Below are 17878 nucleotides of genomic sequence, written 5' to 3' on the forward strand. Positions count from 1 at the left end.
ATGAACTTAAGGAAAGGCCAGTTTTTCTCAAGTGTTAAAGATGAAACTTTGTTTCTCTGACATTTGTCTCCTGACAGCTGGAAGGTTCCACACATTCAACAGTGGTTTCTGCCTTTGGCCTTTATGCACTGAATCTTTTCCCACTGTGATGTTGTGGAGATGGTGAAAGAGCTCAATTCTTTGCAAACTTGCATTTTTTTTGCATTTTTTACCAATGAAGCTGCTCATTCTGGAATCATCCACAACCGTCGGACTTTTCTTCACTTTTCACTCTTATTTTGTATTTTCTCAATGAGCTTCAATTTACAAAATACAGTGAAACATCTTTTCTTTGTCCTTTTGTCAGATAAATCAAAGTGAATGAACAAATCCCAGATTGGAGTTTTTATTGCAGTTTGGAAAAAGTATAAAAAGTTTGTAGATGAAAAAGTGTCAAATAGTTTTGTTAGTGTTGTTGAGAAAAACCAAAGGCTGAATGTCGTCTCAGTATGAATCAGAGCTACAGTGAACCTTTGTAGCAGCTCTTTAAATTCCACTGCTGAGGATATGATCAGGATTTTGGTGGTTTGGTCGCTTTGACCTTGGAATCAACCAGTTAATGGTGGATTTTGTTGTAATTATTCACAACTCCAGTTAGAAAGAGGATTCAGGAGGAAGCTGAACTCAGTGTGGTCATTTATTTCACAATAAATCATGTTTCAATGCTCATTTGGAGGATTCAACATTTACAAACAACCAGAAGTTCTTTCAGTCTGACATGTATAATAGGAGCTCAACTACATGATGACTGAATGATTCATGAGGCTTTTATCGGGAAATGTTTTTCATATTTCAATGCCCCTTGTTAAGGTACTATAATCTATATAGTATAGTATATAATACTTTAATATAATCTGATGCTCTTATGAGACAAAGCCCTTTTTACTGGATCAGTTCCGGGGCACAAAGCAGTATTAACAGTAAAAGTGGTCTAGAACCAAAATTTATTAGTTCGTTGAAGTTTGATCCATTTCACTGATGAGTCAAAGTATTGTAGGAAGTTTTTAGTCTGTCAGATGTGATTTGATGTTTGTCTGATAATTCCAGAGGTGAGTGAGGTGAGCAGCATGTTCTGAATCAGTGCTGACATGAATAGGTGTATGAATGTTGTGCTGACATTTGGATGATGTCTGTAGAAGTCTGACATTCTGATGATCCACAATAACACAAGGACAAAGTCCCTCTAACACCATTGATTAGGACAAATCTGAATGTTACTAATGATTTGATCCACATCTTTGATTCTTTATTCAGATTGAGGGACAGTTTGTCAGAGATCAGCTGTGATTCTCTGGTCTCAGCTCTGAAGTCCAACCCCTCCCATCTGAGACAACTGGACCTGAGTGACAAGAACCTGCAGGATTCAGCAGTGAAGCTGCTGTGTGGTTTTCTGGAGAGTCCACACTGTAGACTGGAGACTCTGAGGTCAGTTCACTGACTGATACTGTTGAGTCTTTATTCTTCAAAATCAATTAACTAAACTGAAAAGTTTCATGTTTGCATTTTGTCATGAGATATCAGGTCATAATGGACTAAAAGTATTTGTTTAGTGATACTTATTTCTGTGAGTTCACTGAAATAAAACCTTCAGAACTTTTAAGTATCAACTAATATTTTTTGGAAAAATCAATTGACATAAACTCAATGAAGATAAAACATTATTTCTTTCTTTTCAGTTCATATCAGTGAGCTGTCATCACTGATTTTGTTCATAGAAAAACTGTTGTATTTTTTCACAAAGGTGAATTTTCTTGTTAAATGAGTTGAAAAATGTTTAAAGAACCAAACTGTTGTTTTTCCATGTTTCAGTCCATGAAGTGAAAATTGTTTTTATTTCACATTTCTGCTGAACATTTTCCAAAGTTTTCATGAAATCATCTGTAATTTGGGATTCAAATAGTTTTTGTTCACAATAGTTTAGTAGTAAAATAGTTTTTAGTTTTACTCATTTTAGAGAAAACATCATTGATTAGGACAAATCTGATTGTTACTAATGATTTGATCCACATCTTTGATTCTTTATTCAGATTGAGGAAATGCAGTTTGTCAAAGATCAGCTGTGATTCTCTGGTCTCAGCTCTGAAGTCCAACCCCTCCCATCTGAGACAACTGGACCTGAGTTTGAACAACCTGCAGGATTCAGGAGTGAAGCTGCTGTGTGGTTTTCTGGAGAGTCCACACTGTAGACTGAAGATTCTGAGGTCAGTTCACTGACTGATACTGTTGGAGATTTTATATATTTAATCCACTACTTTATTTAAATAATTAAATCAACTCCAAACTTTAATTTCACATTTTAAAAAATCATTTTTATATTTCTCACTGTTCCTAAATAAACTGTATAAAATGTTTACTTGTTACATTTAAATTAATTTTTATAACGACAATAAACAGAATCATCAGAACAAATATTTTATTTAAAATGAATAAAGACAAACAACATCTGTTGTTTTACTTCATATCAGTGAGCTGTAATCATTGATGTTCATAGAAAAACAGTTGTATTTTTTCATAGACGTGAATTTTCTTGGTAAATGAGTTGAAAAATGTTTAAAGAACCAAACTGTTGTTTTTCCATGTTTCAGTCCATGAAGTGGAAATTGTTTTTATTTCACATTTCTGCTGAACATTTTCCAAAGTTTTCATGAAATCATCTGTAATTTGGGATTCAAATAGTTTTTGTTCACAATAGTTTAGTAGTAAATTAGTTTTTAGTTTTGCTCATTTTAGAGAAAACATCATTGATTAGGACAAATCTGATTGTTACTAATGATTTGATCCACATCTTTGATTCTTTATTCAGATTGAGTCACTGCGGTTTGTCAGAGATCAGCTGTGATTCTCTGGTCTCAGCTCTGAAGTCCAACCCCTCCCATCTGAGAGAACTGGACCTGACTGAAATCAAGCTCAAGGATTCAGCAGTGAAGCTTCTACGTGGTCCACACTTTAGACTGCAGTATCTGAGGTCAGTAGAGGGTTGGAGTCAGTCCATGTTGCTTTCAGCAGTATTGTACTAAACCCAGTTAGTATCAAAGCAAACATCCAGTTTTTCCTGTAAAGCTCCAACCTTCTCAGTGGCTGCTTTCCTCAGTGAAGCTGTGAGAGGAGAATGGGGACAGGCTTCAGTATTGGACAGAAAGACAGAGACAGAGAGAACAGTGTTGGAGTTGATGTGAAGACGACTGTTGTTGTTGTCTTCATGTGGACAGGAAATAAAGCTGGATTCCAGCTGACAGCCTCACAACATGTATAGAGACAGTGGTCCTCATTCCTCAAATCTGATCTGATTTCAACACTAAACTATTGATCAGTTTCATCTTTGTCACAGCTCTAAGATCAGTGTGACTGAAGCCTGCAAATCAAAGAACCATGGTTCCATTTAGTAACCATGTGGTCTTTGTACAGACCAGAACCTCTGCTGACTGACAGATGATGAAGTGAGTCTCTGGAAACATCATTGATCTCCTCTGTTCTCATTCTTTTTACAGCTGGAATCACACGACTTGTGCGCTATTATCTCTGTGTCCTGATGATCCAGATGTTGCAGCAGCAGCATGTTGTGTGCAGAGAGGCTCTGACTGGACCATGTTACTGGGAGGTAGAGTGGAGAGGAGAGCTTCATCCAGCAGTGACTGACAGAGGAATCAGAAGAAGTGGAGATGACTCTCAGTGCTGCAGTCTGAACTGCTCTGAGAACAGCTCCACTGTCAGACACAATGTCAAGTCCACCATCATCCCTGTGTGATCCTCTGGATCTGACAGAGGATCAGCAGTGGATCTGGATCTGCTCTGCTGCTGCTCTGTCCTTCTACACAGTCTCTGCAGACACACTGAGACTCCTCCACTCCTTCTGCTCCACACTCAACCACCTCCTCCACCTCCACCTGGATTTGACTTTGTCTTGTTTGATTCCTTCAGATCTTAAATTCATATTTCTGTTTAACTGAGTTGTGTTAAAGTGAAATGTTTCTCTCTGAACTCTTTTTGGTAACAATTGACAGTTTCTTATTATCTTTATATTATTAACAGATAAATAACTGAAAATAAACAAATGTGTGTTTTGTTATTAATGTTAAAAATAACAATATCTGCTCTTAGACACCTCAAGTGGAATCAGTAAAGAAGCTTCAACATCCAGGAAGAGAGAAGAACATCAACAGAGTTTCAAGTGCAGTTCTAAACTTCATACATCACACATTAGTTTTCTAAGCTTCTGTTGCTGGGCAGAACATTCTCCACCCTCAGGCTACTGCTCCCAGCACTTTTCTCCTTTTCTGGAAACCTTTTCCCTTTTCAGCACTTTGATAAGCACCTTGACTCTGGGTCACTACAGTGTGGGAAAGTCTGCTGTTAGACAATAACTGCAAACACTTCAAGACAAAACATACAATCATTTCAACATTTTTCAAAAGTACTGAGTACAAGTTGTCAGTATAACTAAGTAAAATGCTAAAAATAACATGGAATCATTTAATCAGACTTGATTTTCCTTCACATTTCCCTCCTTTTGATGACATTTTAATCAAGTCATCAGATGCACAAATTCACAAAGATTCAATATACATCATAATGTTTTTGTGTGACACAGACATCACTGGGTGCAGAGCTAAGTATAGATTAGAAAGTATATAGTATATTTACACACAGTGATCTTCATCACTAGAATCTGTGTACAGGTCAACATCAAGTTGTAAAAGAGGATCTAAATTCTTTGCAGATGTTGTATCACTAAGTTCCATCTGATGAGTCATTGGTCTCTGTGACTCACATAATTAGACCTTTTACACATGAGATAAGAAAATGAAAAATCCCAAGCACAAGTGTAGAAGTCAGCAAAGACAATATAGCAGGTTTCCATTTAGCAAATATCTGGTCCATCCAACCAGTTTTTACACCACAGTTTCATGCCAATTCCTCCCTGAGGATCTAAGACCCTCTAGGACTGTGGTGATGTAAGAGAAATGTTCCTACAAATGAAAATACCTGTTTAAGTTGACCAAATGCTACATTCACACCTCAGCAGACCTACTGTCTGCACTGTCTTTAGACCAGAGCTTCATCAGGAAGCTGTCCCAGCAGGGACCACATAGGAGACGAGTGGTCTCAGAGACTTGCTGATTAGATTCCTGACCACTGTCTTTTCACCTGTATGTCTGTCAGGTTGATTTGATCCTTTTTGTGAATTCAGCTGCTGAGCTGAGTGGTTAAAAGACACCTTGACCTGTAAAGACTTGTCAATCTGATTGACTCCTGAGTGTAGTTCTGTTCTGCATGTTTCTCTGTCTTGCTGATTAAACTCACCATAACCAAGACTGTGAGCTGCCTTTTGCCTCCTAAACTTGCCTCACACTTTTTGCTACAACACTCTTAAAGGCCTTTCCAAGATCTAAAACATCCACCTCAAAACATTTCTTTGCTTAAAACCAAACCTGGCTGTTAACTGATCCTCAAAACAACCTTAATGTTGGTCAGGCCCATTGTTTCAATCAGGTCCTTCCTCCATGACTGTTTGTTAAAAACCATTGTGTTACTACAGTCAAAAAATATAGAAAAAGAAACTAAAGAAATAAAATGCAAAGCTTTTATTTTTAAAAGCCAGGGAATAAAAATGGGTTTCAAGACATATTTAAAAACTTCCACTAAAACCTTCAAATATGACAAATCTGCACCTTCTGTCTCTGGCAACACATTGTAAATGAACAACACTCACCTGTACATTTAGAGCCAAACCACTTGAAAGTAGAAACAGGTCCTACACACTGAATACACTTCTCCAAAGAGGATGTTGTTGTGCACACTAGCTTGTGCTGCTAAATAATTAGTGCAGCACTGTTTGAAGAGACACATAGTGATGATACAGTCATTTTAGGAACAATGTGTGTGAACAACATAACAACCATAATTCAACTTTATTTATCTAGTGATAATTCACAACAAAGTCATCTCAAGGCACTTTACAGAATAAAGTCAAGACTATAAAGATGTATAGAGAGAAGCCAACAATTCCCCCTTGAACAAGCTCTAAGCAACAGTGGAGGAAAAACTCCCTTTAACGGAAGAAACCTCCAGCAGAACCAGAATCAGGGTGAGCAGCCATCTGCCTTGACCGGTTGGGGTGAGTGGAAAGTGGAGAGAGAAAAGAAAAGAGCAACAAAAGCAACAACAAAACATCTGGCAGGTTGGTTTGACCAGTAGCTGCACACTGGAGAAACACACAGCTCTAAAGCTGGGGACACCTGCAGAAAGGGACAGAGAGAAGGGGACAGAGAGGGACAAAGACAACTACTGGAGAAAGCACACAGAGTTAATGTCATACAGTGGTGACAGGAGAGAGTGAGAGGAGCTCAGTGCATTGGGGGGGGGTCCCCCAGCAGTCTGAGCCTGTAGCTGCATAACTATAACTAACTATATGCTTTATTAAAGAGGAAGGTTTTGAGCTTAAACTTAAAAGTAGAGAAACACACACACAAATATTCAATACTGTATGTTTCTGACTCATATGAATGAGTTTTAAATATGAGTCATTAACTCAAGCTCGGCTTTAGCTCTAGTGTGCTGAGCATCAAGTCTACTACAAGCTGCTATTAGGACTGTGGATTTAAAATGGTTTGGAAAAAGGAACCAAAGGAACAAGAAGAGGGTCTTCAGCTCTTTCAGGAATTCATAAATACTAATAAAATGTTCATTGACTGTCATAGTATTAATAATGTTAGTTTGCGTTTCCTTTCAGCAACAAATGATCTTGTTAAGAGACGACTTTCAAGCAGCAAATCTCACAGCTTCAATGAAGACAACTGGACTTTGCCATCTGGTTTTCTTTCCTTCTTTACGCTCATTCTCAACTAAGGACCACAGTTTGTTCCTACCCTCCTTCTCAGAGCACGTCAGGTCCTTAGTCATACGAAGGTTCCTCTTTTTCATGATGTCAGCAGTGCGTGAAACCTTCCACCTGAAACCTGGATGTTATATCTTTTGATCTTATTCAACCAAATTGTTGTAAATAATCTCAAAACACAAGAATTGTATCACAGAATATTGGTCAAATTCATTCTGCATGTTAATCTTTACTTCCATCATGTTTCCACCTCCATACTTCACTGGTGGTGCTGAGCAGCCATCTATCATCTTCTCATGAGCTCTGCAGATCACATGTGTTTCACTTGGATCCAAACACCTCAAACTTTGACTCATCAGTCTACAAGGCATCTGTTTTACAAGGAGGCACTTGTGAGTACTGGTTTTCTTGGGCAGATGCTCACTTGGTCCTTCCACTGGATCTTCTGTCCTGATGGGATCCAGTTGCAGCATGTGCAGCAAACGCCTTTGAATTTCTGGGCTGTGTCTCATAGAGAAGAACCTTCCTTTCTAGAAAAGACTGACTCAGATTCTTCTTCTGACAATTTTATGCTTCCTGTTCTGCATGTGTGAGCTGGAATTCTTGTGGTGCAGGACTCAAACATTTCAGACCAATCCAATGTGAATTTAGGAGCTTTGAAGACTTTTGAAGGACCTGCAGCCGCCCTGGTAAATTCCGATTTCTGTTCAGCTTTGTGTTACAGCGCCACCCTGTGGATTGATGGAGTATTGCAGTGGAAGTTGATGTTGCATGTGAAAGGTTTCCTCTCTGAAGTCCTGGTTATTACCAACATTAGCAACTGTTCCTCAGATTAGAACAGATCAATGATTGTAACAAACAAATGGCTCAGTTCTGTTCAACTAAACCCCATGAAATCAAACATGTTTCTGAGGACGTGGAAAACAATCATTTTTAGAATTTAGAAAAAATGTAAAAGCTATGTGATTTATTCCAATAACTTTGGTTTCAGTCCAGATTCAGATGTTGATCTCCTGAGAAAGAGACTGGTATGACAGGTCTTCACCCCCTGTGAATTCTGTTCATACCCATCAGAAATTTCAACCATTAGAAAACATTATCATTAAAAAAATGGAAGGACACTTTCAAAATCACTTTTTTTCTTTTTTGCATATTTATTTAATGCAGATTCTTCTGAAAACTCTGTTTTTACTTTGACGTGACTGTTTTTCTGTGATTCAACCTTCAAAATAACAATAACAGCAAATTTGACTCATTTCTTCATGAGAAAAGCATCAAACACAGAAAATGAATAGTCAGCAGTAAAAAATCTGAATGGAAAACCAACATGCACAGTCAAAGCCCCTTCACATGCCTCATTTTGAATCAGCCAAAAAGGACACATGTCACACCACTCTTCATGACAGCACTGGCTTCCTGTAGTGCAGTAATACAGTGAGAAGTAACAACTAAGATTTGACATTGTCTTCTTTCACTGGCAGCCAGTGAATAGAAGCTTTAATTCCATTCTGCAGCACCTTGCTGTTAGTTCACGTACATTCATGTTGGTCCAGTGATTCATGTAGTTGCATGAGTAGTAGTAGTTGAAAGGATTCAAGAGCACAAGCTCTGCAGTACGTCTTTAGAGGCAACTTGTCTTTTTACAGTCATGATCACATGGTTAAGATAAACATGTAGTGACTGAATGTCGTCCTCTTTTCCTACATGACACGAGTAATAAGGCCACGAAGAACCACTTGTAGAAGTTCCATAAAGATAAATGATGAAAACATTCTGGCTGTTCTGTGCTAAGAATCACAGAAAAACTACTTGTTGCTTTGATACTAAACATCCTGTGAATCAACATCACCCTCCTGTGATCAAGTGATGGTACTGCAGGTTTCAAAAGGCCCACAGATGTTAGCAGCACACACTAAAACTCCTCCTTATCACAGAATCACAGTCATGCACAAACTACAATAATCTACAGAAACAACAGAAGGCTGCAAAAACCTCTGTGGGATGAGAACGCGTTGACGACACAGTGTCCCCTGAAATGTACTTGTCTGGAGTTTCCAATCAGAAGTGCAAACATTTCTGCTTGATTAGTAAGTTTATTAGCCTGGTATTTATTGTCATTTGAAAAGGATGCTACCTGTAAAGAGCTGTACAACTGTCAATCATAGTATAGTATTTCTAGCCATTTCTAAATGTTTTTACATTCATTTGTACAGTAGATCATACTAACACTGGAAATGCAGTGTTACTGGAAGGTCTAGCTACAGTATTACATTTGGAATATACAGTAAAGTACTGTTATTGATTCACAGTAATCACCTTTTACAAGTACAGTCAAATACTGCAAACCACAGCTGCGTTCAGAAAGCTAATGCCCGTATTTATTCCCCGTTTTAGATTTGTTGACCTGATCATTTGGTCTGAGTGAAGGTGATGGATGACACACTGAAAGTAGACGTTTCACAACACTTAACTTGGGGCCAAAACAGGAAGCGAGATACAAACTATTTTTTCCTACAATTTGCTTTAGTTTTTGTCGTCTGTAGTTCGAGTTTTAAAAAACAAAACATAAAAAACATTTTGATTAAAAAAAAACTGTCATCCTTCCTAAATCAGTTACTCATTGATGTTCTCAATGACTTGTTCCTTGCAAACTCGCAGCTCAAACTTCTTTTGCCTGTTAGAAAACAGAAAAATAAATCATTAAGGTATCGTGAACACAGTCATTCACTCATTATTAGTGCTGTATTAGACACAGGGAGGCCAAGTCCATTGTCCATGTCCTTATGGTTGTCCCCCTACAGGCTGTTAGATGTTGAGTGGCTGTGGGCAAAAAGTTTCCAATAACTCTTACACATACGTGCAAACACTATCCTGAACACACATGCAAAATGTCATGTGGATTCTCCACTGGGGAGAAATATAAGGGGGCTTATGTTTCCATCATCAGATCTTCAAAACTCTGAAACTTGGTACATGTTACGTGCTGGAGAGTTATGAAATATTTTAAAAAATCAATTGTAAACACTTGTTGACATTTCTTTTCCACTGCTTCCACTCGTGAGCAGCTGCAGCAACTGGCTTTTAGCAATCACAGCATTTTCTGTGTGGAAATGTCCATTGTAGTTTAACTTGGACTGTGATTGGATAGTCAGTTTCTGAAACTAGTTTTCATCATTGGACGTCCTCTGGACTTTGGATTCTGATGTCCTAATGCACTTTAACCTGCATTGAGCAAATCTTCTTTTCCTTTGGGCTGTTCCCTTTCAGGGGTCTCAGCAGTGAATCATGTGCATCCATCTAACTCTGCATCCTCTGCATCCTCTGCATCCTCTGCATCCTCTGTATCCTCGTCTCTCACACCAACTAACTTCATGTCCTCTCTCACTACATCCATAAATCTCCTCTTTGGTCTCAAATCATGATTTCGACCTCCAGCTAATTGTGATTTTACTTTTATTCACCAGTTGTTTTCACACCTGTTCTCTTGCACTACTCTCATATTCAGGCTCCACTGGTTTTCCAGCCAGCAGCAGACTCTACTGTCCATGTCCTCTGGCCTCTGACAGCCTGTCACTCTCATCACATGCTATTATTCTTGTTGTTTTTATTGCATGCAAACAGCCTCATTAATGTTCACTAACAGCCATCTCCATATCTACTTGAATGCTATTTCTTTATTCAACGACTCTTCAGCCTTCAACAGTGAGAAGTTTTTCAAATATAATAATCAATGGGGTCAACTTACTTTTGAGCTGTGTGGTGGGTCAAACTCTGAGTCCTGTTGGACCTTGAAGGAAAAATATAAAAACTACACTAAGTTCAGTTCTCAGTGGAAATAAGTGCAGAAGCCAGTCTGTCATTTGATGAACCCTGTAATTTGAAAAAATGTACCTACATAAGAACGGTGGACACTTCAATCAGTTTAATGATCGATTTTAATGAAACAGAAAACTTTTAAAAGGGACAATTTTACTGCCCCGTTTCATTCTGCATGACTCACATATGTTGTTATATGAACACACAACCATCCAACAAGCAAACACTTGGGTAAAACACAACATGTAAAGATCAAATAAATCTGTTCTGTCTAAATTTCCCTAAACATTTTGTCTATGTTCTGTGCTAAAAATCCCAAATGGTTGTTAAGCTGCAGTTAAAACCATGTGAACAACAGTGTCCTTGTGTGGACATGTGATGTCACTGCAGCTCCAACAAAACAAACAGTGAAAAACTCATTTCAAAAAGCAAAGATCCCTGAAACACAACTCAAACAACTGCCAGTCACTTCAAATACCATCTCTTAAAGGTAAAAGCTCTGCAAATTTCCCACTTATCATCTGAACATTGACTGGTAATGGAACGATTATTGTAATGTTTAGGTTTGTCCAATTAAAGGAACCTTCACTGCTGTTGAACCTGCTTCTTGTGGTTCTTATTTGGGTGGTACATGAACATGAATGCCATTAAAGTGCCCTCTGACTTCCCTACATTAAAATATCTCTCTACTTTTAGCTGAAAACGCCTCCAGATGACATCACTCAGTGGAACCTTTAGTTCAGATGATGTCATCTTGTTGCAGTTTGTAATCATGGTCGACCTGCTCCTCCAGAGCTCCCCCAGGTGATATAATCTAAACCCCTAATGATGAGAAACTCCTCTGGGTGATGTCATCTGGAGGAGTTTTTCAGCTAGAAGATGATAAATAATTCAGAAGGAAGTTTAAAAGGATTCATTGACATTTCCAGCCTGAACTAAGTTGAAAATTGGTGACGTTGCCCTTTAAAGGAAGCTTAAATCACATCATGCACAAACTGAAATTATCAACAGAAATGTTTTAGGCTTTGCCAGATTAACCTGCTAGTGGACTGTGGGAGGAAACCACTGTGGAGGGGAGGCGCTGGTCCTGCAACAGATGCAGAAACTCAGCACAACACGCCAAAGAGTAAAATTACTGCCCACCGGCTCCCTTTGAGTACTGCTAATATGTTTTTAATAAGACCATGGAAGGAGGAACTGACACTACGATCACTCTCTGTCTCTAGTGATTTTTCATTGAAAGAAAAAACCGAAAAAGTGGTTTATAATGAAACGTGTAGAGTAACGTGATTGTAACGTGTAACACAGCTTTGACTAGAAATGCAGTGGAGTAAAAAGTACAGAGATTTGCTCTTAGATGCAGTGAAGTCGAAGTCATAGCAGAGTCACACTTACCCACGTTCCTTTGAGACAGTGTGGACTCTGCCCAGCTGTCCTGGGTATAATCCATGTACATCTGTCCCCAGACGTGATGGTCTGTGGAGAAAAGGGAATAAAAAGGTCTAAAGTATAAAAACTCCCAAATCACTGATTGTACACATTTTCTTAACATGTAAAAAAAAGCGTCAGTCATCATAAAGTGCAAAACACTGCTGAGTGTGATTTGTATCAGTGTATTAATAATGTGCGTGTGATCAGTTGTTACTTGAATTGAATTGTATGTGTATCATTTGCAGATATGAATCCATATGTGCAGTGGTGAAAAACTACCAGAACTTTACTTAAGTAAAAGTCACAGTACCACACTATAGAAATACTCCAAGTACATGGGCCTTTCTGCATAATGAGTTTTACTGTTGACACTTTAAAGTATAATTGTCCTGATCCCCAAAGGTTTAACCCGTGAATTCCAGCTCCTTGTACTGAGCCGGATCATTCAGCTCTTCATCTAGTACAACTTGTGGCTTCATACTTCATCCAGATTTACCACTGATGTGAACTATGATTGGCACACGGACACATCTGTCATGTAAATTTATATTAAAGCTTAGAATTTCCACAATTTACATGTTTTTGGGATAAAAATGTTATAAAACTAAACACAGTGAATCCAGTGTTTGTGCATAAACCACTTTAATGCTAAAATAATAAAATATAATAAATAAAAAACTGTCCATATGACAAACCAGATGGATCCTGTTCTGTCCTCACAGGGACAGAAAAATCAGAGCAGTGTGGCTGTAAGATAATCCTGTTACGACATCTTGTATTAATTCACAAAAATCTGCTCATCATTCATTCACGTTCTCAACCAACACACCAGCAGCTATGTTCATTTCAAATTTCAATCCTGATCAGAAAAGATGTAGTAACAAAGTAATTAGAGCAACGCTTGACATGGAGTCAAATTATTCAAATTAGGAGCAAATATTTAGCTTTTCCCATTCCCCCAAAAGCTTATGAGGAATTTCTTCCTCATCAGTTTAACGTTAACTGTAATATTTGCACCTTCTGCATGACAGATGTTGGAACATTAGAACATCAGCCTTTTGGAACAAGCTACATGTACGACCAGAGTCAAAAAATGAGGCTTCAGGTTTTCAGCTTTTGAATTAGGAGCCTTTGTGTTTCATATTTGTGACAGTAGAACGTGACGTGTCCCACGGTCTCTTCTTGTCCAAATCACTAAAACACAATATTTAGTAAAACTACTGATCTGTGATGGAAGTGAAATGATCATTTTTATATTCAGACTCTGTCTGGGTCGTGTTCAGCAACATCACAGTGGGTTGATTTGTTCTTTGGTTTGATTTAGTTTTAGTGATTTAGTTCTGTTTAGTTGTAACAGGACACTGAAATACGACAAGATACTAAATGGATTAGTTTGATCTTCAAATATTCAAACATTTTCTACATTTTATAGGTTGTTGGAGGTGTTTCATAGTTTAATGTGTTGGTTTGAAGGTTTCCTCAGTTTTAATATTGTTGATAATAACATCAGACCCAGAATAAGCCCAGATATGTGATCCAGAATCCATCAGCACTGGTTCAGAGTGTTGTAGTGTTTTTTCAGTGAGCTGTAGCTGCAGGAAAATGTGTCAGACAGCAACAACAAGACACACACAGCAGTGAACATGAAGGATTTAAACACAGATGGAGATTTGACTTCAGCTGCTAGTTAGTAGCTTTGGACAGAAGGTGGAGCTGCTGCATTTGTCCTTTTGTTACCTACAATCATGTTTTACTAGAAAAGTTCAATAAAAGTGAATCACATTTTACTGAAGTACATGGAACTGAGTAAATGTATCCTGTTACAGCCCAGTTCCTAATCTGAGCTCAGCCCTGCAGGACTGAGAGTTTCCCTGAAATTGGCCTGTGAGATAAAACAAGTTTATTAATGAGAAGTTTTTCTCCACAGTCTGAGTGGAGTCACAGTCACAACATGACGGGTGTTTGATTCTTTTCTCTATGACAGAAATCTCATTCTGAATGTGATCAACTTTTTGTTTTAATGTAGCTGCAAATTGAAATGTTTCATATGTGAACTCAGTCTCTGCATTAATGAGGGAATAAAAACACACCTGCCCATAAAACAGCTCAGCATCCTACTGTCCAAATACTTTTGAGTCCATAAAATGGAGGGTTACATATACAAATGGTTGCAGTCCCAACGTTAAAGCCGACAGTCAGAACATGTCGTGGTTAAAAATATGTGAACACACAGATGAGTCATGTGACGTCCTGAAACAAACTTTGTGGTTTGTTTCAGGAAGTTTGTTCAGACGCCATTTTGAGTCGACACGAGTAAAAACTGCTCCTTAGAAACGTCTGAGTGTTCAGCTGCTCTTCACAGGTAAATCACACAAATCTTCACTGGCTGGTTTGTTTCACCTTGTTCATTAAAGTTTGTCACTTTGAGCTTTTGAAATTTCACTTTAGAATATTTCCTCTATAAAATCGATGGTCGGTACAGAAAAAGCCGTGTGTTTCTGCTCACGTCTTGATTCCAGCTCTAAAAGGTTTGAGACACACTAACTTAATCCTGAGCTCTACTTCATTTGTCCTTTTTAAAGCAGCTCAGTGCAGCTCTGCTCTTCCTCAATGTGACTCTGGTTTCCTGTACTTTTAGGGGAAGAACAGCACAGAACTGAAAGTGCGCAGTTAGTCAAGACTCCATTTTAAATGGATCAACAACAGGAAACCTGAGGCTGAATCAGGGTGAGTGTTAATGCAACATCAGTCCAACAGTCCAACATGAGCTCTATAGAACCAAAGAGAAGCTGGATCAGGATGTGTGACTGAGTCCACATCCAGCAGTGTTTGCTCCTGTCTGTGTTGTGTCTCTTTGGTTGACTTGTTTGTCACGGTTGTGTTGTGGACGTGTCCAGCGTCTCCGTTTGGACATATATATACAGCAACATAGGGCCCTTGTGACATCATTAGGGATATTATGGCTTATAGCTTTGAATATTTTGGATAACAGAACTTAGTGGTTTCCTTTTTATTTCAGTCTTTTCTGTGTTGTGTATCTACGTAATGCATAGAAGGAGCCAGGACTAAAAGTCAGCAGTGTCTCCCAGACTGTGTTTGAGGTGGAAAATGTCTCCCACTGGTCCACAGTTCTGAAACTAGTGAGCCAACTACAGTGAAGTGTGATCGTGTAACAAATGAAGAATCATCTTAAGGAAATCGTACTGTCTGGGTGAAACACACACACCCTCTTTTTTATAGCTAATAAACAGTGATAGAAATAATTAGACAAATGAAAAAAATGTTTCTCTGATCACATTGATCCAGTTCTAATTTCTGGCTCTGTGTCTTTACTCTGCATATAGTGATGAACCTAACATGGTCCATCACATCAGCAAATGTAACACAACAGTAACTATTACTACTGTTAGGGTTTAGTTTTTTTGTTCAAACTCCATGTGGCTGTGATGCTGATCTGTGTGTGAAGAAATGGAAATGTTGGTGGGGGCTGTACTGGGGGATTGTGGATGTATTGGTTTCATGTGCTGCTTCTCATCAGTTAAGTTAAAGCTGATTCCTGAGGGCTGCATCCCTGCTGGTTTTCAAACTATTCCTTTATCTTTCCACACTCCCCCCTCGTTTAAGAATCTGAGGGACTGAACACACCTGATCCAGGTGATCAGCAGTGGGTAGGACAGGGACAGTTAAACAGTGTTGCTTAAATATGTTTCTCCATCACTGGTTTTGATGTTAAAACCACCTTTTCATTTAACAAGATGAAGCCAGGAGACATGATCTGTGTGAACAACTCAGACTCATGATTCCTGTAAGAAAAACCACTGAAAGTGTTCAGTTAGTTCAGCCTCTGTTTAGAGTGAACAGAGCAGGAGGCAGAAACCTGAAGGCTGATGCAGAGTCAGTGTTAATCCAACATTAATGTGTGTTTAGTCTAACGTGTCTCTGGAAACTAAAAGAGGAATCAGAGTGCGTGTGTGTGTGTGTGTGTGTGTGTGTGTGTGTGTGTGTGTGGAACTCCCTCCTTCCTCTGGTTCCTCTCTGTGTTTCAGTTTTAAACATGTTTCTTCAGACTGGTGGACTCGTCCATTAGGACACACTGAGGTTTGAGTATAGGGCTCATTGTTGGTTGTTGTTCATCAACCCACTGTCACCGGTTTTTCTTCAGTAACATCAATTCTAAACTATACTGTGAGTAAATCTTTGTCCTTTAAATATGTTTCTGATGAATATTGTTTTATATATATTTGTTTTTCTGATGGTGTGAACACCACAAAGATGATTCATGACTTCTTGAAAGAAGACCAGAAAGTTAGTTCAGACTTCATGTAGATAGTTTTCTTCCTCTGTCTGTCAAAAATATTTGAACAGAAATGAATTATTCAAGATTCAGAATGAATCAGTTGAACAGTAGAATGGCCACAGCCAGAACAGAACCAGTCGTCCTCATTATTTTGGCCAGTCTGTTACTGTCTGCTCTGTGTTCTGCATTAAGTGTCCAGGTGGACACCCAGGTATTTGTGCTCCAAAGCCACTTCCACCCCCTCTCCCCATAGGGAGAGAGGATTGACAGGAGTCCCACATTTCCTGAAGTCCACCACCAGTTCCTTTGTTTTACTGATGCTGAGCTGGAGATGATTGTGCTCACACCAGTTAACCAAACTGTCTACGATGCTGATATCATGATGCTCTGTGACATCTCCACCCTGGATACATCCAACAACCACAGAGGTTGTAGGATGTGTGGCTAATGAAAAGTATTGGAACAGTGAGGCCAATTCATCTGTTTGTGTTCTGGGAAACTGTGTGAGTACTGCTGGTACTGGCTGTTACTCAGTAACGAGAAGCTTTTGACACTTTGACCTGTGTTAACTAACTAATCCAAACGACAGTCGACAAGACTTCAACATTCAATGTTTCTCTCTCACACACAGCTGAGGGTTCGATCATCACACCACCATTGATGATTGTGCTGTGGTAGCGAGATGTGACCACTGTCTGCACAATGAGTTGGGTTCCATATTCAGAAATGTAGGGTCTGATGTGTAGAGAGTAAATCTGCTGCTGAGAGATGGAGGAGATGTGGTCAGTAAAGCTCAGTGTGGTGTCAGTGAGGACAAAAGATTTCTGTCCGTTTGTGGGACAGTTACTGAAGATCCTGTGTTGTAATGAAGGTCTGACACTAAATAGGCCATAAAAACTTTGTGTGGTGTGTTTCTAAAATCATTTAGTAATAACAGGAAGCATCATTATATTGTTATCGACAATATATCGTTAAATGTCTAACAGAACTTTTCCACTTTTGTATGTAGATAAAGTAACTTCATAGAGGAAGTGCTTTTATTCTGAAGAAATCAAACTAGAAGACTGATTGATGCTGTGGATGGAGGAACATGGAGAACACATCGTAAGTTTGATATTATTATTTATTATTTCACTGTCAGAGAATCTAGTTTAGTCTCATGTTGGACATTGTCTGTGGACACAGAATAAAACATTTCCCCCAGTTTGAGGTGTAAGTTACTGTGTATTTATGATATATTATTAGTTTATGAAGTAACCAATGCTGTGTATATAGAGTTTATAGCAAGTTAACTTTCAGTCTGTGTCCAAATAAAGTTCTGAACTAATTCAACTGTGATAATCAAAATGTTTCTCTATGTTTGAGCCGTTGACTGTGCAGATTCAGTGCAGTGTGTGAGCTGTAAACCACTGTCACATGTAACAAAGTGAAGCGTAAAGACAAACCTGTGACAGTCACAT

The 17878-nt window shown here is 38.6% G+C and overlaps 1 protein-coding gene across 26 annotated transcripts in view; it reads left to right on the forward strand.

The window, feature by feature from the left end:
* Positions 1–17878, forward strand: part of LOC137124436 (uncharacterized) — a 274410-nt gene that overhangs the window by 61575 nt on the left and 194957 nt on the right. For 15 of the 26 annotated variants that reach the window (XM_067499388.1, XM_067499398.1, XM_067499394.1 and 12 more), the window contains exons 1-3: positions 14400–14649; positions 14760–14848; positions 17428–17522. The exons of 2 other annotated variants lie outside the window; for them this stretch is intronic. In XM_067499388.1, coding sequence (XP_067355489.1) covers positions 17509–17522 — 14 coding nt within the window. In that variant the 5' untranslated portion in view covers positions 14400–14649; positions 14760–14848; positions 17428–17508. Of the gene's footprint in view, positions 1–1293; positions 1465–2066; positions 2241–14393; positions 14650–14759; positions 14849–17427; positions 17523–17878 lie in introns of those variants that run through there. 9 more of the 26 variants (XM_067499397.1, XM_067499382.1, XM_067499381.1 and 6 more) reach the window with 7 other exon arrangements.

The sequence above is a fragment of the Channa argus genome, chromosome 3 (assembly GCF_033026475.1).
Source record: "Channa argus isolate prfri chromosome 3, Channa argus male v1.0, whole genome shotgun sequence".
Classification (NCBI taxonomy): domain Eukaryota; kingdom Metazoa; phylum Chordata; class Actinopteri; order Anabantiformes; family Channidae; genus Channa; species Channa argus.